Raw genomic sequence first — 25,288 nt, 5'->3', positions numbered from 1 at the left:
TTACACAGGGAGGGACTAATGCCTACTGTTACACAGGGAGGGACTAAAGTCTACTGTTACACAGGGAGGGACTAATGTCTACTGTTACACAGGGAGGGACTAATCCTACTGTTACACAGGGAGGGACTAATGTCTACTGTTACACAGGGAGGGACTAATGTCTACTGTTACACAGGGAGGGACTAATGTCTACTGTTACACAGGGAGGGACTAATGCCTACTGTTACACAGGGAGGGACTAATGTCTACTGTTACACAGGGAGGGACTAATGTCTACTGTTACACAGGGAGCGACTAATGTCTACTGTTACACAGGGAGGGACTAATGCCTACTGTTACACAGGGAGGGACTAATGTCTACTGTTACACAGGGAGGGACTAATGCCTACTGTTACACAGGGAGGGACTAATGTCTACTGTTACACAGGGAGGGACTAATGTCTACTGTTACACAGGGAGGGACTAATGTCTACTGTTACACAGGGAGGGACTAATGTCTACTGTTACACAGGGAGGGACTAATGTCTACTGTTACACAGGGAGGGACTAATGCCTACTGTTACACAGGGAGGGACCAATGTCTACTGTTACACAGGGAGGGTCTAATGTCTACTGTTACACAGGGAGGGACTAATGCCTACTGTTACACACGGAGGGACTAATGTCTACTGTTACACAGGGAGGGACTAATGCCTACTGTTCACAGGGAGGGACTAATGCCTACTGTTACACAGGGAGGGACTAATGTCTACTGTTACACAGGGAGGGACTAATGCCTACTGTTACACAGGGAGGGACTAATGTCTACTGTTACACAGGGAGGGACTAATGCCTACTGTTACACAGGGAGGGACTAATGCCTACTGTTACACAGGGAGGGACTAATGTCTACTGTTACACAGGGAGGGACTAATGCCTACTGTTACACAGGGAGGGACTAATGCCTACTGTTACACAGGGAGGGACTAATGCCTACTGTTACACAGGGAGGGACTAATGCCTACTGTTACACAGGGAGGGACTAATGTCTACTGTTACACAGGGAGGGACTAATGCCTGCTGTTACACAGGGAGGGACTAATGCCTACTGTTACACAGGGAGGGACTAATGCCTACTGTTACACAGGGAGGGACTAATGCCTACTGTTACACAGCACAGGGAGGGACTAATGTCTACTGTTACACAGGGAGGGACTAATGTCTACTGTTACACAGGGAGGGACTAATGCCTACTGTTACACAGGGAGGGACTAATGTCTACTGTTACACAGGGAGGGACTAATGTCTACTGTTACACAAGGAGGGACTAATGTCTACTGTTACACAGGGAGGGACTAATGTCTACTGTTACACAGGGAGGGACTAATGTCTACTGTTACACAGGGAGGGACTAATGCCTACTGTTACACAGGGAGGGACTAATGTCTACTGTTACACAGGGAGGGACTAATGCCTACTGTTACACAGCACAGGGAGGGACTAATGTCTACTGTTACACAGCACAGGGAGGGACTAATGTCTACTGTTACACAGTGAGGGACTAATGTCTACTGTTACACAGGGAGGGACTAATGTCTACTGTTACACAGGGAGGGACTAATGCCTACTGTTACACAGGGAGGGACTAATGTCTACTGTTACACAGGGAGGGACTAATGCCTACTGTTACACAGGGAGGGACTAATGTCTACTGTTACACAGGGAGGGACTAATGACTACTGTTACACAGGGAGGGACTAATGCCTACTGTTACACAGGGAGGGACTAATGCCTACTGTTACACAGGGAGGGACTAATGTCTACTGTTACACAGGGAGGGACTAATGTCTACTGTTACACAGGGAGGGACTAATGCCTACTGTTACACAGGGAGGGACTAATGTCTACTGTTACACAGGGAGGGGCTAATGTCTACTGTTACACAGGGAGGGACTAATGTCTAATGTTACACAGGGAGTGTTTAATGTCTACTGTTACACAGGAGGGACTAATGCCTACTGTTACACAGGGAGGGACTAATGTCTACTGTTACACAGGGAGGGACTAATGCCTACTGTTCACAGGGAGGGACTAATGCCTACTGTTACACAGGGAGGGACTAATGTCTACTGTTACACAGGGAGGGACTAATGTCTACTGTTACACAGGGAGGGACTAATGTCTACTGTTACACAGGGAGGGACTAATGTCTAATGTTACACAGGGAGGGTTTAATGTCTACTGTTACACAGGGAGGGACTAATGCCTACTGTTACACAGGGAGGGACTAATGCCTACTGTTACACAGGGAGGGACTAATGTCTACTGTTACACAGGGAGGGACTAATGTCTAATGTTACACAGGGAGGGTTTAATGTCTACTGTTACACAGGGAGGGACTAATGCCTACTGTTCACAGGGAGGAACTAATGCCTACTGTTACACAGGGAGGGACTAATGTCTACTGTTACACAGGGAGGGACTAATGCCTACTGTTACACAGGGAGGGACTAATGTCTACTGTTACACAGCACAGGGAGGGACTAATGCCTACTGTTACACATGGAGGGACTAATGTCTACTGTTACACAGGGAGGGACTAATGCCTACTGTTACACAGGGAGGGACTAATGTCTACTGTTACACAGGGAGGGACTAATGTCTACTGTTACACAGGGAGGGACTAATGTCTACTGTTACACAGGGAGGGACTAATGTCTACTGTTACACAGGGAGGGACTAATGCCTACTGTTACACAGGGAGGGACTAATGCCTACTGTTACACAGGGAGGGACTAATGTCTACTGTTACACAGGGAGGGACTAATGCCTACTGTTACACAGTGAGGGACTAATGTCTACTGTTACACAGGGAGGGACTAATGCCTACTGTTACACAGGGAGGGACTAATGCCTACTGTTACACAGGGAGGGACTAATGTCTACTGTTACACAGGGAGGGACTAATGTCTACTGTTACACAGGGAGGGACTAATGTCTACTGTTACACAGGGAGGGACTAATGTCTACTGTTACACAGGGAGGGACTAATGCCTACTGTTACACAGGGAGGGACCAATGTCTACTGTTACACAGGGAGGGTCTAATGTCTACTGTTACACAGGGAGGGACTAATGCCTACTGTTACACAGGGAGGGACTAATGTCTACTGTTACACAGGGAGGGACTAATGCCTACTGTTCACAGGGAGGGACTAATGCCTACTGTTACACAGGGAGGGACTAATGTCTACTGTTACACAGGGAGGGACTAATGCCTACTGTTACACAGGGAGGGACTAATGTCTACTGTTACACAGGGAGGGACTAATGCCTACTGTTACACAGGGAGGGACTAATGCCTACTGTTACACAGGGAAGGACTAATGTCTACTGTTACACAGGTAGGGACTAATGCCTACTGTTACACAGGGAGGGACTAATGCCTACTGTTACACAGGGAGGGACTAATGCCTACTGTTACACAGGGAGGGACTAATGCCTACTGTTACACAGGGAGGGACTAATGTCTACTGTTACACAGGGAGGGACTAATGCCTGCTGTTACACAGGGAGGGACTAATGCCTACTGTTACACAGGGAGGGACTAATGCCTACTGTTACACAGGGAGGGACTAATGCCTACTGTTACACAGCACAGGGAGGGACTAATGTCTACTGTTACACAGGGAGGGACTAATGTCTACTGTTACACAGGGAGGGACTAATGCCTACTGTTACACAGGGAGGGACTAATGTCTACTGTTACACAGGGAGGGACTAATGTCTACTGTTACACAAGGAGGGACTAATGTCTACTGTTACACAGGGAGGGACTAATGTCTACTGTTGCACAGGGAGGGACTAATGTCTACTGTTACACAGGGAGGGACTAATGCCTACTGTTACACAGGGAGGGACTAATGTCTACTGTTACACAGGGAGGGACTAATGCCTACTGTTACACAGCACAGGGAGGGACTAATGTCTACTGTTACACAGCACAGGGAGGGACTAATGTCTACTGTTACACAGTGAGGGACTAATGTCTACTGTTACACAGGGAGGGACTAATGTCTACTGTTACACAGGGAGGGACTAATGCCTACTGTTACACAGGGAGGGACTAATGTCTACTGTTACACAGGGAGGGACTAATGCCTACTGTTACACAGGGAGGGACTAATGTCTACTGTTACACAGGGAGGGACTAATGACTACTGTTACACAGGGAGGGACTAATGCCTACTGTTACACAGGGAGGGACTAATGCCTACTGTTACACAGGGAGGGACTAATGTCTACTGTTACACAGGGAGGGACTAATGTCTACTGTTACACAGGGAGGGACTAATGCCTACTGTTACACAGGGAGGGACTAATGTCTACTGTTACACAGGGAGGGACTAATGTCTACTGTTACACAGGGAGGGACTAATGTCTAATGTTACACAGGGAGTGTTTAATGTCTACTGTTACACAGGTAGGGACTAATGCCTACTGTTACACAGGGAGGGACTAATGTCTACTGTTACACAGGGAGGGACTAATGCCTACTGTTCACAGGGAGGGACTAATACCTACTGTTACACAGGGAGGGACTAATGTCTACTGTTACACAGGGAGGGACTAATGTCTACTGTTACACAGGGAGGGACTAATGTCTACTGTTACACAGGGAGGGACTAATGTCTAATGTTACACAGGGAGGGTTTAATGTCTACTGTTACACAGGGAGGGACTAATGCCTACTGTTACACAGGGAGGGACTAATGCCTACTGTTACACAGGGAGGGACTAATGTCTACTGTTACACAGGGAGGGACTAATGTCTAATGTTACACAGGGAGGGTTTAATGTCTACTGTTACACAGGGAGGGACTAATGCCTACTGTTCACAGGGAGGAACTAATGCCTACTGTTACACAGGGAGGGACTAATGTCTACTGTTACACAGGGAGGGACTAATGCCTACTGTTACACAGGGAGGGACTAATGTCTACTGTTACACAGCACAGGGAGGGACTAATGCCTACTGTTACACATGGAGGGACTAATGTCTACTGTTACACAGGGAGGGACTAATGCCTACTGTTACACAGGGAGGGACTAATGTCTACTGTTACACAGGGAGGGACTAATGTCTACTGTTACACAGGGAGGGACTAATGTCTACTGTTACACAGGGAGGGACTAATGTCTACTGTTACACAGGGAGGGACTAATGCCTACTGTTACACAGGGAGGGACTAATGCCTACTGTTACACAGGGAGGGACTAATGTCTACTGTTACACAGGGAGGGACTAATGCCTACTGTTACACAGTGAGGGACTAATGTCTACTGTTACACAGGGAGGGACTAATGCCTACTGTTACACAGGGAGGGACTAATGTCTACTGTTACACAGGGAGGGACTAATGTCTACTGTTACACAGGGAGGGACTAATGTCTACTGTTACACAGGGAGGGACTAATGTCTACTGTTACACAGGGAGGGACTAATGCCTACTGTTACACAGGGAGGGACTAATGTCTACTGTTACACCGGGAGGGACTAAGTCCTACTGTTACACAGGGATGGACTAATGCCTACTGTTACACAGGGAGGGACTAATGTCTACTGTTACACAGGGAAGGACTAATGCCTACTGTTACACAGGGAGGGACTAATGCCTACTGTTACACAGGGAGGGACTAATGTCTACTGTTACACAGGGAGGGACTAATGCCTACTGTTACACAGGGAGGGACTAATGTATACTGTTACACAGGGAGGGACTAATCTCTACTTGGATGATTGGGGGAGGGACTAATGTCTACTGTTACACAGGGAGGGACTAATGTCTACTGTTACAAAGGGAGGGACTAATGTCTACTGTTACACAGGGAGGGACTAATCTCTACTTGGATGATTGGGGGAGGGACTAATGTCTACTGTTACACAGGGAGGGACTAATGTCTACTGTTACACAGGGAGGGACTAATGTCTACTGTTACACAGGGAGGGACTCATGTCTACTTGGATGATTGGGGGAGGGACTAATGTCTACTTGGATGATTGGGGGAGGGACTAATGACTACTTGGATGATTGGGGCAGGTACTAATGTCTACTTGGATGATTGGGGAGGGGCTAATGTCTACTTGGATGATTGGGGGAGGGACTAATGACTACTTGGATGATTGGGGCAGGTACTAATGACTACTTGGATGATTGGGGAGGGGCTAATGTCTACTTGGATGATTGGGGAGGGGCTAATGTCTACTTGGATGATTGGGGGAGGGGCTAATGTCTACTTGGATGATTGGGGGATATTCTCTCATTTAGGGTACTTCAGTAATCTGTGATTCTTGCAAAATACACCTGAAGAAATTGGACATACAACCCCCAGTCAGCCATCACCTCTCTCAAGAAAAAGTCTCAATCAATAATAATATATATAAAATATTGACTTTGTTGTCTTCTCCAGGGGCCCACTCAAAGGGTAGTGACTGGTCCCACAGTGGGCAGTCTGGCTATAGTGCCAGGTGGAGCATGCAACAATCTGTACCTGGTACCACCACTGTCTGAAGAAGACATGGCAGCAGGTGATCATGTACACACACCGCTATCACTATCATTATCACAGCCGCATTATTACTATCACAACCACACTATCATTATCACAGCCGCATTATCACTGTCACAACCACACTATCATTATCGCAGCCGCATTATTACTATCACAGCCACACTATCATTATCACAGCCGCATTATCACTATCACAACCACACTATCATTATCACAGCCGCATTATCACTGTCACAGCCACACTATCATTATCGCAACCACACTATCATTATCACAGCCGCATTATCACTGTCACAACCACATTATCATTATCGCAACCACACTATCATTATCATAGCCACACTATCACTATCAATATCACAGCCACATTATCACTGTCACAACCACACTATCATTATCACAGCCACACTATCATTATCACAGCCACATTATCACTATCACAACCACACTATCATTATCGCAACCACACTATCATTATCACAACCACACTATCACTATCACAACCACACTATCATTATCGCAACCACACTATCATTATCACAACCACACTATCATTATCACAGCCACATTATCACTGTCACAGCCACATTATCATTATCACAACCACACTATCATTATCATAGCCACACTATCACTATCAATATCACAGCCACATTATCACTGTCACAACCACACTATCATTATCACAGCCACATTATCACTATCACAACCACACATTATCACAGCCACACTATCATTATCATAGCTACATTATCACTATCACAACCACACTATCATTATCACAGACACACTATCATTATCATTATCACATCCACATTATCACAGCCGCATTATCATTATCACAGCCACATTATCACTATCACAACCACACATTATCGCAGCCACACTATCATTATCATAGCTACATTATCACTATCACAACCACACTATCATTATCACAGACACTATCATTATCCCAACCAAACTATCATTATCGCAGCCACACTCACTATCATTATCACAGCCACATTATCGCAGCCACACTATCATTATCATAGCTACATTATCACTATCACAACCACACTATCATTATCACAGACACTATCATTATCACAACCACACTATCATTATCGCAGCCACACTATCACTATCATTATCGCAGCCACACTATCATTATCATTATCATTATTGCAGCCACACTATCATTATCATTATCGCAACCACACTATCATTATCGCAGCCACACTATCATTATCATTATCGCAACCACACTATCATTATCATTATCGCAACCACACTATCATTATCATTATCGCAACCACACTATCATTATCACAGCCACACTATCACTATTATTATCACAGCCACATTATCACTCTCTTAACCACACTATCGCAACCACACTATCATTATCACTATCGTTATCATAGCCACATTATCACTCTCTTAACCACACTCTTAACCACACTATCACAGCCACATTATCACTATCATAACCACAATATCATTATCATTATCGTAACCACATTATCACTCTCTTAACCACACAATCATCATCACAGCCACACTATCACTATTATAACCACATTATCATTACCGTAATCACATTATCACTCTCTTAACCACACGATCACTATCGTTATCGCAGCCAGTCACTGATGTGTACAGTATGCTATATTGATTGAGGTCTTATATGTCATTCTGTCATATTGAGTGTTGTCGCTGTGTTTGCAGGCATTGCCAGTCTACTGGAGAAAGGTTTACCATCCACAGCTACAGATCTGTTCTGGGCTCCTGTCCGACCCGCGGCTGCTCCGTTACACCGTAGAGAAGAGAGCTGCTCCTCCAAGATGGGTCAGTTCTTCTTCATTATTATTATTTGACATGTTTCCATTTTTAGCAGACGCTCTTACCCAGAGCAACTTGCAGTAGTGAGAGTACAAGACTTTTCATATGTTCTTTTCTCCGTCCTGGTCTCCCCCTCCTCCCGCCGCCGTGGGAATAAAACCCACAACGCCCCTGGGCGTTGCAAGAGCCATGCTCTAAACAACTTGAGTCACACTGGACCGTTACAGACACACTTAAAACGTCCCGGAGTATAGTAGGAGTGTTGGTCTAGAATCAGTTTTGGCCTCTCCGTGGGCTCGACATCAGCCAATAGCCAGGGTATTCATACTGCTCTGTGGGCTCGACATCAGCCAATAGCCAGGGTATTCATACTGCTCTGTGGGCTCGACGTCAGCCAATAGCCAGGGTATTCATACTGCTCTGTGGGCTCGACGTCAGCCAATAGCCAAGGTATTCATACTGCTCTGTGGGCTAGACATCAGCCAATAGCCAAGGTATTCATACTGCTCTGTGGGCTCGACATCAGCCAATAGCCAGGGTATTCATACTGCTCTGTGGGCTCGACGTCAGCCGATAGCCAGGGTATTCATACTGCTCTGTGGGCTCGACATCAGCCAATAGCCAGGGTATTCATACTGCTCTGTGGGCTCGACATCAGCCAATAGCCAGGGTATTCATACTGCTCTGTGGGCTCGACATCAGCCAATAGCCAGGGTATTCATACTGCTCTGTGGGCTCAACATCAGCCAATAGCCAGGGTATTCATACTGCTCTGTGGGCTAAACGTCAGCCAATAGCCAGGGTATTCATACTGCTCTGTGGGCTCGACATCAGCCAATAGCCAGGGTATTCATACTGCTCTGTGGGCTCGACATCAGCCAATAGCCAGGGTATTCATACTGCTCTGTGGGCTCGACATCAGCCAATAGCCAGGGTATTCATACTGCTCTGTGGGCTAGACATCAGCCAATAGCCAGGGTATTCATACTGCTCTGTAGGCTAAACGTCAGCCAATAGCCAGGGTATTCATACTGCTCTGTGGGCTAAACGTCAGCCAATAGCCAGGGTATTCATACTGCTCTGTGGGCTAAACGTCAGCCAATAGCCTGGATATTCATACTGCTCTGTGGGCTAAACGTCAGCCAATAGCCAGGGTATTCATACTGCTCTGTGGGCTCGAGATCAGCCAATAGCCAGGGTATTCATACTGCTCTGTGGGCTCGACATCAGCCGATAGCCAGGGTATTCATACTGCTCTGTGGGCTCGACATCAGCCAATAGCCAGGGTATTCATACTGCTCTGTGGGCTCCACGTCAGCCAATAGCCAGGGTATTCATACTGCTCTGTGGGTTCGACGTCAGCCAATAGCCAGGGTATTCATACTGCTCTGTGGGCTCAACATCAGCCAACAGCCAGGGTATTCATACTGCTCTGTGGGCTAAACGTCAGCCAATAGCCAGGGTATTCATACTGCTCTGTGGGCTAGACATCAGCCAATAGCCAGGGTATTCATACTGCTCTGTGGGCTCGACATCAGCCAATAGCCAGGGTATTCATACTGCTCTGTGGGCTAAACGTCAGCCAATAGCCAGGGTATTCATACTGCTCTGTGGGCTCGACATCAGCCAATAGCCAGGGTATTCATACTGCTCTGTGGGCTAAACATCAGCCAATAGCCAGGGTATTCATACTGCTCTGTGGGCTAAACATCAGCCAATAGCCAGGGTATTCATACTGCTCTGTGGGCTAAACATCAGCCAATAGCCAGGGTATTCATACTGCTCTGTGGGCTAAACGTCAGCCAATAGCCAGGGTATTCATACTGCTCTGTGGGCTAAACGTCAGCCAATAGCCAGGGTATTCATACTGCTCTGTGGGCTAAACGTCAGCCAATAGCCAGGGTATTCATACTGCTCTGTGGTCTAAACATCAGCCAATAGCCAGGGTATTCATACTGCTCTGTGGGCTCGAGATCAGCCAATAGCCAGGGTATTCATACTGCTCTGTGGGCTCGACATCAGCCGATAGCCAGGGTATTCATACTGCTCTGTGGGCTCGACATCAGCCAATAGCCAGGGTATTCATACTGCTCTGTGGGCTCCACGTCAGCCAATAGCCAGGGTATTCATACTGCTCTGTGGGTTCGACGTCAGCCAATAGCCAGGGTATTCATACTGCTCTGTGGGCTCAACGTCAGCCAACAGCCAGGGTATTCATACTGCTCTGTGGGCTAAACGTCAGCCAATAGCCAGGGTATTCATACTGCTCTGTGGGCTAGACATCAGCCAATAGCCAGGGTATTCATACTGCTCTGTGGGCTCGACATCAGCCAATAGCCAGGGTATTCATACTGCTCTGTGGGCTAAACATCAGCCAATAGCCAGGGTATTCATACTGCTCTGTGGGCTCGACATCAGCCAATAGCCAGGGTATTCATACTGCTCTGTGGGCTAAACGTCAGCCAATAGCCAGGGTATTCATACTGCTCTGTGGGCTAAACAGCAGCCAATAGCCAGGGTATTCATACTGCTCTGTGGGCTAAACATCAGCCAATAGCTAGGGTATTCATACTGCTCTGTGGGCTAAACGTCAGCCAATAGCCAGGGTATTCATACTGCTCTGTGGGCTAAACATCAGCCAATAGCCAGGGTATTCATACTGCTCTATGGGCTAAACATCAGCCAATAGCCAGGGTATTCATACTGTTCTGTGGGCTCGACATCAGCCAATAGCCAGGGTAATCATACTGCTCTGTGGGCTAAACATCAGCCAATAGCCAGGGTATTCATACTGCTCTGTGGGCTAAACATCAGCCAATAGCCAGGGTATTCATACTGCTCTGTGGGCTCAACATCAGCCAATAGCCAGGGTATTCATACTGCTCTGTGGGCTAAACATCAGCCAATAGCCAGGGTATTCATACTGCTCTGTGGGCTAAACGTCAGCCAATAGCCAGGGTATTCATACTGCTCTGTGGGCTAAACGTCAGCCAATAGCCAGGGTATTCATACTGCTCTGTGGGCTAAACGTCAGCCAATAGCCAGGGTATTCATACTGCTCTGTGGGCTAAACGTCAGCCAATAGCCAGGGTATTCATACTGCTCTGTGGGCTAAACGTCAGCCAATAGCCAGGGTATTCATACTGCTCTGTGGGCTCGACATCGGCCAATAGCCAGGGTATTCATACTGCTCTGTGGGCTAGACATCAGCCAACAGCCAGGGTATTCATACTGCTCTGTGGGCTCGACATCAGCCAATAGCCAGGGTATTCATACTGCTCTGTGGGCTAAACATCAGCCAATAGCCAGGGTATTCATACTGCTCTGTGGGCTAAACAGCAGCCAATAGCCAGGGTATTCATACTGCTCTGTGGGCTAAACATCAGCCAATAGCTACTGTATTCATACTGCTCTGTGGGCTAAACGTCAGCCAATAGCCAGGGTATTCATACTGCTCTGTGGGCTAAACATCAGCCAATAGCCAGGGTATTCATACTGCTCTATGGGCTAAACATCAGCCAATAGCCAGGGTATTCATACTGTTCTGTGGGCTCGACATCAGCCAATAGCCAGGGTAATCATACTGCTCTGTGGGCTAAACGTCAGCCAATAGCCAGGGTATTCATACTGCTCTGTGGGCTAAACATCAGCCAATAGCCAGGGTATTCATACTGCTCTGTGGGCTCAACATCAGCCAATAGCCAGGGTATTCATACTGCTCTGTGGGCTAAACGTCAGCCAATAGCCAGGGTATTCATACTGCTCTGTGGGCTAAACGTCAGCCAATAGCCAGGGTATTCATACTGCTCTGTGGGCTAAACATCAGCCAATAGCCAGGGTATTCATACTGCTCTGTGGGCTAAACATCAGCCAATAGCCAGGGTATTCATACTGCTCTGTGGGCTCGACATCAGCCAATAGCCAGGGTATTCATACTGCTCTGTGGGCTCGACATCAGCCAATAGCCAGGGTATTCATACTGCTCTGTGGGCTCCACGTCAGCCAATAGCCAGGGTATTCATACTGCTCTGTGGGTTCGACGTCAGCCAATAGCCAGGGTATTCATACTGCTCTGTGGGCTCAACGTCAGCCAACAGCCAGGGTATTCATACTGCTCTGTGGGCTAAACGTCAACCAATAGCCAGGGTATTCATACTGCTCTGTGGGCTAGACATCAGCCAATAGCCAGGGTATTCATACTGCTCTGTGGGCTCGACATCAGCCAATAGCCAGGGTATTCATACTGCTCTGTGGGCTCGACATCAGCCAATAGCCAGGGTATTCATACTGCTCTGTGGGCTAAACATCAGCCAATAGCCAGGGTATTCATACTGCTCTGTGGGCTAAACAGCAGCCAATAGCCAGGGTATTCATACTGCTCTGTGGGCTAAACATCAGCCAATAGCTAGGGTATTCATACTGCTCTGTGGGCTAAACGTCAGCCAATAGCCAGGGTATTCATACTGCTCTGTGGGCTAAACATCAGCCAATAGCCAGGGTATTCATACTGCTCTATGGGCTAAACATCAGCCAATAGCCAGGGTATTCATACTGCTCTGTGGGCTCGACATCAGCCAATAGCCAGGGTAATCATACTGCTCTGTGGGCTAAACATCAGCCAATAGCCAGGGTATTCATACTGCTCTGTGGGCTAAACATCAGCCAATAGCCAGGGTATTCATACTGCTCTGTTGGCTCAACATCAGCCAATAGCCAGGGTATTCATACTGCTCTGTGGGCTAAACATCGGCCAATAGCCAGGGTATTCATACTGCTCTGTGGGCTAAACGTCAGCCAATAGCCAGGGTATTCATACTGCTCTTTGGGCTAAACGTCAGCCAATAGCCAGGGTATTCATACTGCTCTGTGGGCTAAACGTCAGCCAATAGCCAGGGTATTCATACTGCTCTGTGGGCTCGACGTCAGCCAATAGCCAGGGTAATCATACTGCTCTGTGGGCTAAACATCAGCCAATAGCCAGGGTATTCATACTGCTCTGTGGGCTAAACATCAGCCAATAGCCAGGGTATTCATACTGCTCTGTGGGCTCGACATCAGCCAATAGCCAGGGTATTCATACTGCTCTGTGGGCTCGACATCAGCCAATAGCCAGGGTATTCATACTGCTCTGTGGGCTAAACGTCAGCCAATAGCCAGGGTATTCATACTGCTCTGTGGGCTCGACATCAGCCAATAGCTAGGGTATTCATACTGCTCTGTGGGCTAAACGTCAGCCAATAGCCAGGGTATTCATACTGCTCTGTGGGCTCGACATCAGCCAATAGCCAGGGTATTCATACTGCTCTGTGGGCTCGACATCAGCCAATAGCCAGGGTATTCATACTGCTCTGTGGGCTAAACATCAGCCAATAGCCAGGGTATTCATACTGCTCTGTGGGCTAAACGTCAGCCAATAGCCAGGGTATTCATACTGCTCTGTGGGCTAGACATCAGCCAATAGCCAGGGTATTCATACTGCTCTGTGGGCTCGACATCAGCCAATAGCCAGGGTATTCATACTGCTCTGTGGGCTAAACATCAGCCAATAGCCAGGGTATTCATACTGCTCTGTGGGCTCGACATCAGCCAATAGCCAGGGTATTCATACTGCTCTGTGGGCTAAACATCAGCCAATAGCCAGGGTATTCATACTGCTCTGTGGGCTAAACAGCAGCCAATAGCCAGGGTATTCATACTACTCTGTGGGCTAAACATCAGCCAATAGCTAGGGTATTCATACTGCTCTGTGGGCTAAACGTCAGCCAATAGCCAGGGTATTCATACTGCTCTGTGGGCTAAACATCAGCCAATAGCCAGGGTATTCATACTGCTCTATGGGCTAAACATCAGCCAATAGCCAGGGTATTCATACTGTTCTGTGGGTTCGACATCAGCCAATAGCCAGGGTAATCATACTGCTCTGTGGGCTAAACATCAGCCAATAGCCAGGGTATTCATACTGCTCTGTGGGCTAAACATCAGCCAATAGCCAGGGTATTCATACTGCTCTGTGGGCTCAACATCAGCCAATAGCCAGGGTATTCATACTGCTCTGTGGGCTAAACATCGGCCAATAGCCAGGGTATTCATACTGCTCTGTGGGCTAAACGTCAGCCAATAGCCAGGGTATTCATACTGCTCTTTGGGCTAAACGTCAGCCAATAGCCAGGGTATTCATACTGCTCTATGGGCTAAACATCAGCCAATAGCCAGGGTATTCATACTGTTCTGTGGGCTCGACATCAGCCAATAGCCAGGGTAATCATACTGCTCTGTGGGCTAAACATCAGCCAATAGCCAGGGTATTCATACTGCTCTGTGGGCTAAACATCAGCCAATAGCCAGGGTATTCATACTGCTCTGTGGGCTCGACGTCAGCCAATAGCCAGGGTATTCATACTGCTCTGTGGGCTAAACGTCAGCCAATAGCCAGGGTATTCATACTGCTCTGTGGGCTCGACATCAGCCAATAGCCAGGGTATTCATACTGCTCTGTGGGCTCGACATCAGCCAATAGCCAGGGTATTCATACTGCTCTGTGGGCTAAACATCAGCCAATAGCCAGGGTATTCATACTGCTCTGTGGGCTAAACAGCAGCCAATAGCCAGGGTAATCATACTGCTCTGTGGGCTAAACATCAGCCAATAGCCAGGGTATTCATACTGCTCTGTGGGCTCGACATCAGCCAATAGCCAGGGTATTCATACTGCTCTGTGGGCTGGACATCAGCCAATAGCCAGGGTATTCATACTGCTCTGTGGGCTAAACGTCAGCCAATAGCCAGGGTATTCATACTGCTCTGTGGGCTAAACGTCAGCCAATAGCCAGGGTATTCATACTGCTCTGTGGGCTAAACATCAGCCAATAGCCAGGGTATTCATACTGCTCTGTGGGCTAAACAGCAGCCAATAGCCAGGGTATTCATACTGCTCTGTGGGCTAAACATCAGCCAATAGCCAGGGTATTCATACTGCTCTGTGGGCTAAACGTCAGCCAATAGCCAGGGTATTCATACTGCTCTGTGGGCTAAACGTCAGCCAATAGCCAGGGTATTCATACTGCTCTGTGGGCTAAACGTCAGCCAATAGCCAGGGTATTCATACTGCTCTGTGGGCTCAACATCGGCCAATAGCCAGGGTATTCATACTGCTCTGTGGGCTAAACATCAGCCAATAGCCAGGGTATTCATACTGCTCTGTGGGCTCAACATCGGCCAATAGCCAGGGTATTCATACTGCTCTGTGGGCTCGACATCAGCCAATAGCCAGGGTATTCATACTGCTCTGTGGGCTAAACATCAGCCAATAGCCAGGGTATTCATAACCTAACACAGTTCTCTGTCAGACTGTACCTAGAGGTTCTGAAGGCCTAACCTAACACAGTTCTGATCAGACAGTACCTAGAGGTTCTGAAGGCCTAACCTAACACAGTTCTGATCAGACAGTACCTAGAGGTTCTGATGGCCTAACCTAACACAGTTCTGATCAGACAGTACCTAGAGGTTCTGATGGCCTAACCTAACACAGTTCTGATCAGACAGTACCTAGAGGTTCTGATGACCTAACCTAACACAGTTCTGATCAGACAGTACCTAGAGGTTCTGAAGGCCTAACCTAACACAGTTCTGATCAGACAGTACCTAGAGGTTCTGATGGCCTAACCTAACACAGTTCTGATCAGACAGTACCTAGAGGTTCTGATGACCTAACCTAACACAGTTCTGATCAGACTGTACCTAGAGGTTCTGATGGCCTAACCTAACACAGTTCTGATCAGACAGTACCTAGAGGTTCTGATGGCCTAACCTAACACAGTTCTGATCAGACAGTACCTAGAGGTTCTGATGGCCTAACCTAACACAGTTCTGATCAGACAGTACCTAGAGGTTCTGATGGCCTAACCTAACACAGTTCTGATCAGACAGTACCTAGAGGTTCTGATGGCCTAACACAGTTCTGATCAGACAGTACCTAGAGGTTCTGAAGGCCTAACCTAACACAGTTCTGATCAGACAGTACCTAGAGGTTCTGATGGCCTAACCTAACACAGTTCTGATCAGACAGTACCTAGAGGTTCTGATGGCCTAACCTAACACAGTTCTGATCAGACAGTACCTAGAGGTTCTGATGGCCTAACCACACAGTTCTGATCAGACAGTACCTAGAGGTTCTGATGGCCTAACCTAACACAGTTCTGATCAGACAGTACCTAGAGGTTCTGATGGCCTAACCTAACACAGTTCTGATCAGACAGTACCTAGAGGTTCTGATGGCCTAACCTAACACAGTTCTGATCAGACAGTACCTAGAGGTTCTGATGGCCTAACCTAACACAATTCTTATCAGACAGTACCTAGAGGTTCTGATGGCCTAACCTAACACAGTTCTGATCAGACAGTACCTAGAGGTTCTGATGGCCTAACCTAACACAATTCTTATCAGACAGTACCTAGAGGTTCTGATGGCCTAACCTAACACAGTTCTGGTCAGACAGTACCTAGAGGTTCTGATGGCCTAACCTAACACAGTTCTGGTCAGACAGTACCTAGAGGTTCTGATGGCCTAACCTAACACAGTTCTGGTCAGACAGTACCTAGAGGTTCTGAAGGCCTAACCTAACACAGTTCTGATCAGACAGTACCTAGAGGTTCTGAAGGCCTAACCTAACACAGTTCTGATCAGACAGTACCTAGAGGTTCTGATGGCCTAACCTAACACAGTTCTGATCAGACAGTACCTAGAGGTTCTGATGGCCTAACACAGTTCTGATCAGACAGTACCTAGAGGTTCTGATGGCCTAACCTAACACAGTTCTGATCAGACAGTACCTAGAGGTTCTGATGACCTAACCTAACACAGTTCTGATCAGACAGTACCTAGAGGTTCTGATGGCCTAACCTAACACAGTTCTGATCAGACAGTACCTAGAGGTTCTGATGGCCTAACCTAACACAGTTCTGATCAGACAGTACCTAGAGGTTCTGATGGCCTAACCTAACACAGTTCTGATCAGACAGTACCTAGAGGTTCTGATGGCCTAACCTAACACAGTTCTGATCAGACAGTACCTAGAGGTTCTGATGGCCTAACCTAACACAGTTCTGATCAGACAGTACCTAGAGGTTCTGATGGCCTAACCTAACACAGTTCTGATCAGACAGTACCTAGAGGTTCTGATGGCCTAACCTAACACAGTTCTGATCAGACAGTACCTAGAGGTTCTGATGGCCTAACCTAACACAGTTCTGATCAGACAGTACCTAGAGGTTCTGATGGCCTAACCTAACACAGTTCTGATCAGACAGTACCTAGAGGTTCTGATGGCCTAACCTAACACAGTTCTGATCAGACAGTACCTAGAGGTTCTGATGGCCTAACTACACAGTTCTGATCAGACAGTACCTAGAGGTTCTGATGGCCTAACCTAACACAGTTCTGATCAGACAGTACCTAGAGGTTCTGATGGCCTAACCTAACACAGTTCTGATCAGACAGTACCTAGAGGTTCTGATGGCCTAACCTAACACAGTTCTGATCAGACAGTACCTAGAGGTTCTGATGGCCTAACACAGTTCTGATCAGACAGTACCTAGAGGTTCTGATGGCCTAACCTAACACAGTTCTGATCAGACAGTACCTAGAGGTTCTGATGGCCTAACCTAACACAGTTCTGGTCAGACAGTACCTAGAGGTTCTGATGGCCTAACCTAACACAGTTCTGATCAGACAGTACCTAGAGGTTCTGATGGCCTAACCTAACACAATTCTTATCAGACAGTACCTAGAGGTTCTGATGGCCTAACCTAACACAGTTCTGATCAGACAGTACCTAGAGGTTCTGATGGCCTAACCTAACACAATTCTTATCAGACAGTACCTAGAGGTTCTGATGGCCTAACCTAACACAGTTCTGGTCAGACAGTACCTAGAGGTTCTGATGGCCTAACCTAACACAGTTCTGGTCAGACAGTACCTAGAGGTTCTGATGGCCTAACCTAACACAGTTCTGGTCAGACAGTACCTAGAGGTTCTGATCAGACAGTACCTAGAGGTTCTGATGGCCTAACCTAACACAGTTCTGATCAGACAGTACCTAGAGGTTCTGATGGCCTAACCTAACACAGTTCTGATCAGACAGTACCTAGAGGTTCTGATGGCCTAACCTAACACAGTTCTGATCAGACAGTACCTAGAGGTTCTGATGGCCTAACCTAACACAGTTCTGATCAGACAGTACCTAGAGGTTCTGATGGCCTAACACAGTTCTGATCAGACAGTACCTAGAGGTTCTGATGGCCTAACCTAACACAGTTCTGATCAGACAGTACCTAGAGGTTCTGATGGCCTAACCTAACACAGTTCTGATCAGACAGTACCTAGAGGTTCTGATGACCTAACCTAACACAGTTCTGATCAGACAGTACCTAGAGGTTCTGATGGCCTAACCTAACACAGTTCTGATCAGACAGTACCTAGAGGTTCTGATGGCCTAACCTAACACAGTTCTCATGTGGACTGAAAGGCTCAGACAAGAGATTACATTCACTGTTTGTTCTATACTTGATTATTCTAGACACACTGGGCCCATATTCATACAGCGTCTCAGAGTAGGAGTCTTTCCTTCTGAAATGATCATGAATGGACCAGGGGGGGGGATGACCTGATCCTCGATCAACACTCCTACTCTGAAAGGCTTTTATGAATACCGGACCCCCCTCCCCCCCTCCACTGGATCTCAGTCACATTTTACTATGCCATTGTTTTTTGTTGTTGTGTTCTGACACTTCCAACTAATACAGTTATCATACAGGACAGAAAAACACTATTCTCATCACACATGAGTCTCAAGCGTCTCAGACAGAGATGCTGGTTAGGCAGGGAGAAAGAGCCGTCTCTCCTTGGAAACAGGTCACTGATGTGAGACCAGCTTGGCATGGGAGCCCTGCCTCAATAGCCCTGGTTATGTGAAACTCACAGCATTGTGTTGAGATATGATCGCGATACAACGGAGAGAGAGAGAGAGAGAGAGAGAGAGAGAGAGAGAGAGAGAGAGAGAGAGAGCACTACGGGTCCTTCTCCTACACACACTGTATTTATTTTGTGGAAACCAATCCAATCTGTAAATGTGATTTATTTCCCCTTTTCCATCTCTTTTGGTTCCTTCTTGATGTCTCTTTCTGTGTAATTCCCCCATCTGCTGTATATTTAAATAGTCTACATGTCTGTCTGTCTGTCTGTCTGTCTGTCTGTCTGTCTGTCTGTCTGTCTGTCTGTCTGTCTGTCTGTCTGTCTGTCTGTCTGTCTGTCTGTCTGTCTGTCTTTCCTATCCCCTGAGTGTCTACACTAGCCCTGAGTGTACACTAGCTCTGAGTGTACACTAGCTCTGAGTGTCTACACTAGCTCTGAGTGTCTACACTAGCTCTGAGTGTACACTAGCTATGAGTGTACACTAGCCCTGAGTGTCTACACTAGCTCTGTCTGTCTTTCCTATCCCTGAGTGTCTACACTAGCCCTGAGTGTACACTAGCTCTGAGTGTCTACACTAGCCCTGAGTGTACACTAGCTCTGAGTGTCTACACTAGCTCTGAGTGTCTGCACTAGCTCTGAGTGTCTACACTATCCCTGAGTGTCTACACTAGCTCTGAGTGTACACTAGCTCTGAGTGTACACTAGCTCTGAGTGTCTACACTAGCTCTGAGTGTTAGCTCTGAGTGTCTACACTAGCTCTGAGTGTCTGCACTAGCTCTGAGTGTCTACACTATCCCTGAGTGTCTACACTAGCTCTGAGTGTACACTAGTTCTGAGTGTACACTAGCTCTGAGTGTCTACACTAGCCCTGAGTGTCTACACTAGCTCTGAGTGTCTACACTAGCTCTGAGTGTACACTAGCTCTGAGTGTACACTAGCTCTGAGTGTCTACACTAGCTCTGAGTGTACACTAGCTCTGAGTGTCTACACTAGCTCTGAGTGTACACTAGCTCTGAGTGTTAGCTCTGAGTGTACACTAGCTCTGAGTGTCTACACTAGCTCTGAGTGTCTACACTATCCATGAGTGTGTACACTAGTTCTGAGTGTCTATACTAGCCCTGAGTGTACACTAGCCCTGAATGTCTACACTAGCCCTGAGTGTCTACACTAGCTCTGAGTGTGTACACTAGCTCTGAGTGTGTACACTAGCTCTGAGTATCTACACTAGCCCTGAGTGTCTACACTAGCTCTGAGTGTCTACACTAGCTCTGAGTGTGTACACTAGCTCTGAGTGTGTACACTAGCTCTGAGTGTCTACACTAGCTCTGAGTGTGTACACTACCCCTGAGTGTCTACACTAGCTCTGAGTGTCTACACTAGCTCTGAGTGTGTACACTAGCTCTGAGTGTGTACACTACTTCTGAGTGTGTACACTACCTCTGAGTGTACACTAGCTCTGAGTGTGTACACTAGCTCTGAGTGTACACTAGCTCTGAGTGTGTACACTAGCTCTGAGTGTCTACACTAATTCTGAGTGTCTACACTAGCTCTGAGTGTCTACACTAGCTCTGAGTGTCTACACTAGCTCTGAGTGTGTACACTAGCTCTGAGTGTCTACACTAGTTCTGAGTGTCTACACTAGCTCTGAGTGTCTACACTAGCCCTGAGTGTGTACACAAGCTCTGAGTGTACACTAGCCCTGAGTTTGCAGGTAGCTTGTAGTTTTGAAGAATGTTTTATTTGAAATGGTTATGATAGATGGATGTTATATAATCCTTATCTAATGGATAAAGACAGTCTGCTTCATCACAAACATGTATTTTTTTTAAAACAGAATTGAAAATGTTTTCCCTCTTAGCCCTGCCAGAGAAGACATGGCGGGGTCAGAGGGACTTGATCTGGGGCAAGGATCCTGACCTCTCCCACGGTCACGGCAGAGCACGCCGGTCCACCTGGACCATCCACACCCCGCCCACCTCCGCCAGCTCCAAGAGCTCCGAACACAGGCAAATGACCCGGCTTGCACCCCTCAACCCCCAGGTTGGTACTTCCTGTCTCACCCCTCAACCCCCAGGTTGGTACTTCCTGTTTCACCCCTCAACCCCCAGGTTGGTACTTCCTGTCTCACCCCTCAACCCCCAGGTTGGTACTTCCTGTTTCACCCCTCAACCCCCAGGTTGGTACTTCCTGTCTCACCCCTTAACCCCCAGGTTGGTACTTCCTGTCTCACCCCTCAACCCCCAGGTTGGTACTTCCTGTTTCACCCCCCAACCCTCAGGTTGGTACTTCCTGTCTCACCCCTCAACCCCCAGGTTGGTACTTCCTGTTTCACCCCTCAACCCCCAGGTTGGTACTTCCTGTTTCACCCCTCAACCCCCAGGTTGGTACTTCCTGTTTCACCCCTCAACCCCCAGGTTGGTACTTCCTGTTTCACCCCCCAACCCCCAGGTTGGTACTTCCTGTTTCACCCCTCAACCCCCAGGCTGGTACTTCCTGTTTCACCCCCCAACCCCCAGGTTGGTACTTCCTGTTTCACCCCCAACCCCCAGGTTGGTACTTCCTGTTTCACCCCCAACCCCCAGGTTGGTACTTCCTGTTTCACCCCCCAACCCCCAGGTTGGTACTTCCTGTTTCACCCCCCAACCCCCAGGTTGGTACTTCCTGTTTCACCCCCCAACCCCCAGGTTGGTACTTCCTGTTTCACCCCCCAACCCCCAGGTTGGTACTTCCTGTTTCACCCCCAACCCCCAGGTTGGTACTTCCCTGTTTCACCCCCAACCCCCAGGTTGGTACTTCCTGTTTCACCCCCCAACCCCCAGGTTGGTACTTCCTGTTTCACCCCCCAACCCCCAGGTTGGTACTTCCTGTTTCACCCCTCAACCCCCAGGTTGGTACTTCCTGTTTCACCCCCCAACCCCCAGGTAACTAGCTTGGACCTTCGTCTTTTGTGACTAGTGTTGCACAATTCTACTTGTCACCAGAGCTAGTAAAGAAACTGTCCTTTTGGGAGACCTAAGCGAGATTTGCTTCCACCTCGCAGCAAAACATCCACCCGCTCTTGATGGTGGAGAGAGAATTTAAAATTTTAAAGTTCATTTCCTGAAATGTTGTAATGGGGTCGGAGAGAAAACTTTACAATTCTCAGTTGTGATGCTCAGATGTTCCGATGTTCCGATGTTCCGATGTTCCGATGTTCCGATACTCAGATGTTCAGATGTTCAGATGTTCTGATGTTCAGATGTTCAGATGTTCAGATGTTCCGATGTTCCGATACTCAGATGTTCAGATGTTCTGATGTTCAGATGTTCAGATGTTCCGATGTTCCGATACTCAGATGTTCAGATGTTCCGATGTTCCGATACTCAGATGTTCAGATGTTCCGATGTTCCGATACTCAGATGTTCTGATGTTCAGATGTTCCAATGTTCCGATACTCAGATGTTCAGATGTTCTGATGTTCTGATGTTCAGATGTTCAGATGTTCCGATGTTCCGATACTCAATGTTCAGATGTTCTGATGTTCCGATGTTCAGATGTTCAGATGTTCCGATGTTCCGATACTCAGATGTTCTGATACTCAGATGTTCCGATACTCAATGTTCCGATACTCAATGTTCCGATACTAAGATGTTCCGATGTTCAGATGTTCCGATACTCAGATGTTCCGATGTTCAGATGTTCCGATACTCAATGTTCAGATGTTCCGATACTCAGATGTTCAGATGTTCCGATACTCAATGTTCAGATGTTCTGATGTTCCGATGTTCAGATGTTCAGATGTTCCGATGTTCCGATACTCAGATGTTCTGATACTCAGATGTTCCGATACTCAATGTTCCGATACTCAATGTTCCGATACTCAGATGTTCCGATGTTCAGATGTTCCGATACTCAGATGTTCCGATGTTCAGATGTTCCGATACTCAATGTTCAGATGTTCCGATACTCAATGTTCAGATGTTCAGATGTTCCGATACTCAGATGTTCAGATGTTCCGATACTCAGATGTTCCGATACTCAATGTTCCGATACTCAATGTTCCGATACTCAATGTTCAGATGTTCAGATGTTCTGATGTTCAGATGTTCCGATACTCAGATGTTCAGATGTTCCGATGTTCCGATGTTCAGATGTTCTGATGTTCAGATGTTCCGATGTTCCGATGTTCAGATGTTCAGATGTTCCGATGTTCCGATACTCAGATGTTCTGATGTTCAGATGTTCCGATGTTCCGATGTTCCGATGCTCAGATGTTCAGATGTTCCGATGTTCCGATACTCAATGTTCAGATGTTCTGATGTTCCGATGTTCAGATGTTCAGATGTTCCGATGTTCCGATACTCAGATGTTCTGATACTCAGATGTTCCGATACTCAATGTTCCGATACTCAATGTTCCGATACTAAGATGTTCCGATGTTCAGATGTTCCGATACTCAGATGTTCCGATGTTCAGATGTTCCGATACTCAATGTTCAGATGTTCAGATGTTCCGATACTCAGATGTTCAGATGTTCCGATACTCAGATGTTCCGATACTCAATGTTCCGATACTCAATGTTCCGATACTCAATGTTCCGATACTCAATGTTCCGATACTCAATGTTCAGATGTTCAGATGTTCCGATACTCAGATGTTCCGATACTCAATGTTCCGATACTCAATGTTCCGATACTCAATGTTCAGATGTTCAGATGTTCCGATACTCAGATGTTCAGATGTTCCGATACTCAGATGTTCAGATACTCAGATGTTCCGATACTCAATGTTCCGATACTCAATGTTCCGATGTTCCAATACTCAGATGTTCAGATGTTCCAATGTTTCAATGTTCCGATGTTCAGATGTTCTGATGTTCAGATGTTCCGATGTTCAGATGTTCCGATGTTCAGATGTTTGCTTCTCTCTTCTATAATCCAGTAGTGTTTTTTTCTCTCTCCAGTGTCTCCCTGCTCTGGCTTCCACATCCATCAGTAAGTTGTCCTTCACCATCCTGGAGGGCCACATCAATCCCATGGCCCCAGACTTCTGCCGCTTCAAGCAGCACTACTGTCTGTGCTGGGGCCTGCTGGTGGAGGTGCTGTTGGGGCTGGAGAGTCTTCTGAGGCAGTATGCTGTCCCCATGGCCAGGGTCAACGGAGAGAGCCTGGTACAGCTGGCACAGGTGGGTGGGGGGTGACTGTGTGTGTGAGAGAGATGCACGAGATCGAACTTCGCTCAACTTTACTCGTTTTCCCCTTTACAGCGTTTCCAACGTTACAGCGTTTCCGACGTTACAGCGTTCCCCAACGTTACAGCGTTCCCGACGTTACAGCGTTTCCCGACGTTACAGCGTTTCCGACGTTACAGCGTTTCCCGACGTTACAGCGTTTCCGACGTTACAGCGTTTCCCGACGTTACAGCGTTTCCCGACGTAACAGCGTTTCCCGACGTTACAGCGTTTCCCGACGTTACAGCGTTTCCGACGTTACAGCGTTTTCGACGTTTTCTTCTACTGTGGGAGTTGTGATGGAAATCAACACAATATGAACCAATCTGACTACTTAAGACTTAGTCTAGTTTATAAATTCACAGACTAAGTCTTAAGTAGTCAGATTGGTTTATAAATTCATAAGTTTATAAATTCACAATCTGACTACGATAAAACGTAGTCTGTGAATTTGCAGAGCTCGTTTTGAGATCAAAACACAAGGGCAGCCGTTTGTACACGTGTTCATATTCTTCACTAGTTAATTAAGCCCTGCGTGTTGTTTTCAAAAGTCTCATGGAATATAGGTCCTACATTGAACACCACACATTGGCTGCTACTGTGGGCTGAATGATAGAACAGCTATTTCCGTGTTAAAATATTATGGGATGGTTTTTCTACCATTGGTTTTGATCGTAGACCTCTCTGGTAGTACTACGTTATGATCAAATAGCCACAGTGACCAACATGGCCA

The 25,288-nt window shown here is 47.2% G+C and overlaps 1 protein-coding gene across 1 annotated transcript in view; it reads left to right on the top strand.

The window, feature by feature from the left end:
• iqch (IQ motif containing H) overlaps nt 1-25,288 on the top strand; it is a 158,356-nt gene that overhangs the window by 13,421 nt on the left and 119,647 nt on the right. Inside the window, exons 6-9 of the mRNA XM_045706147.1 lie at nt 6,450-6,567; nt 8,265-8,384; nt 21,205-21,386; nt 24,289-24,510. Coding sequence (XP_045562103.1) covers nt 6,450-6,567; nt 8,265-8,384; nt 21,205-21,386; nt 24,289-24,510 — 642 coding nt within the window. The remainder of the gene's footprint in view (nt 1-6,449; nt 6,568-8,264; nt 8,385-21,204; nt 21,387-24,288; nt 24,511-25,288) is intronic.

Source organism: Salmo salar, chromosome ssa23 (assembly GCF_905237065.1).
Source record: "Salmo salar chromosome ssa23, Ssal_v3.1, whole genome shotgun sequence".
NCBI classification, from domain to species: domain Eukaryota; kingdom Metazoa; phylum Chordata; class Actinopteri; order Salmoniformes; family Salmonidae; genus Salmo; species Salmo salar.
Note: the sequence above shows the minus strand (reverse complement) of the source record. Positions and strands in the feature narration are given on the sequence as shown.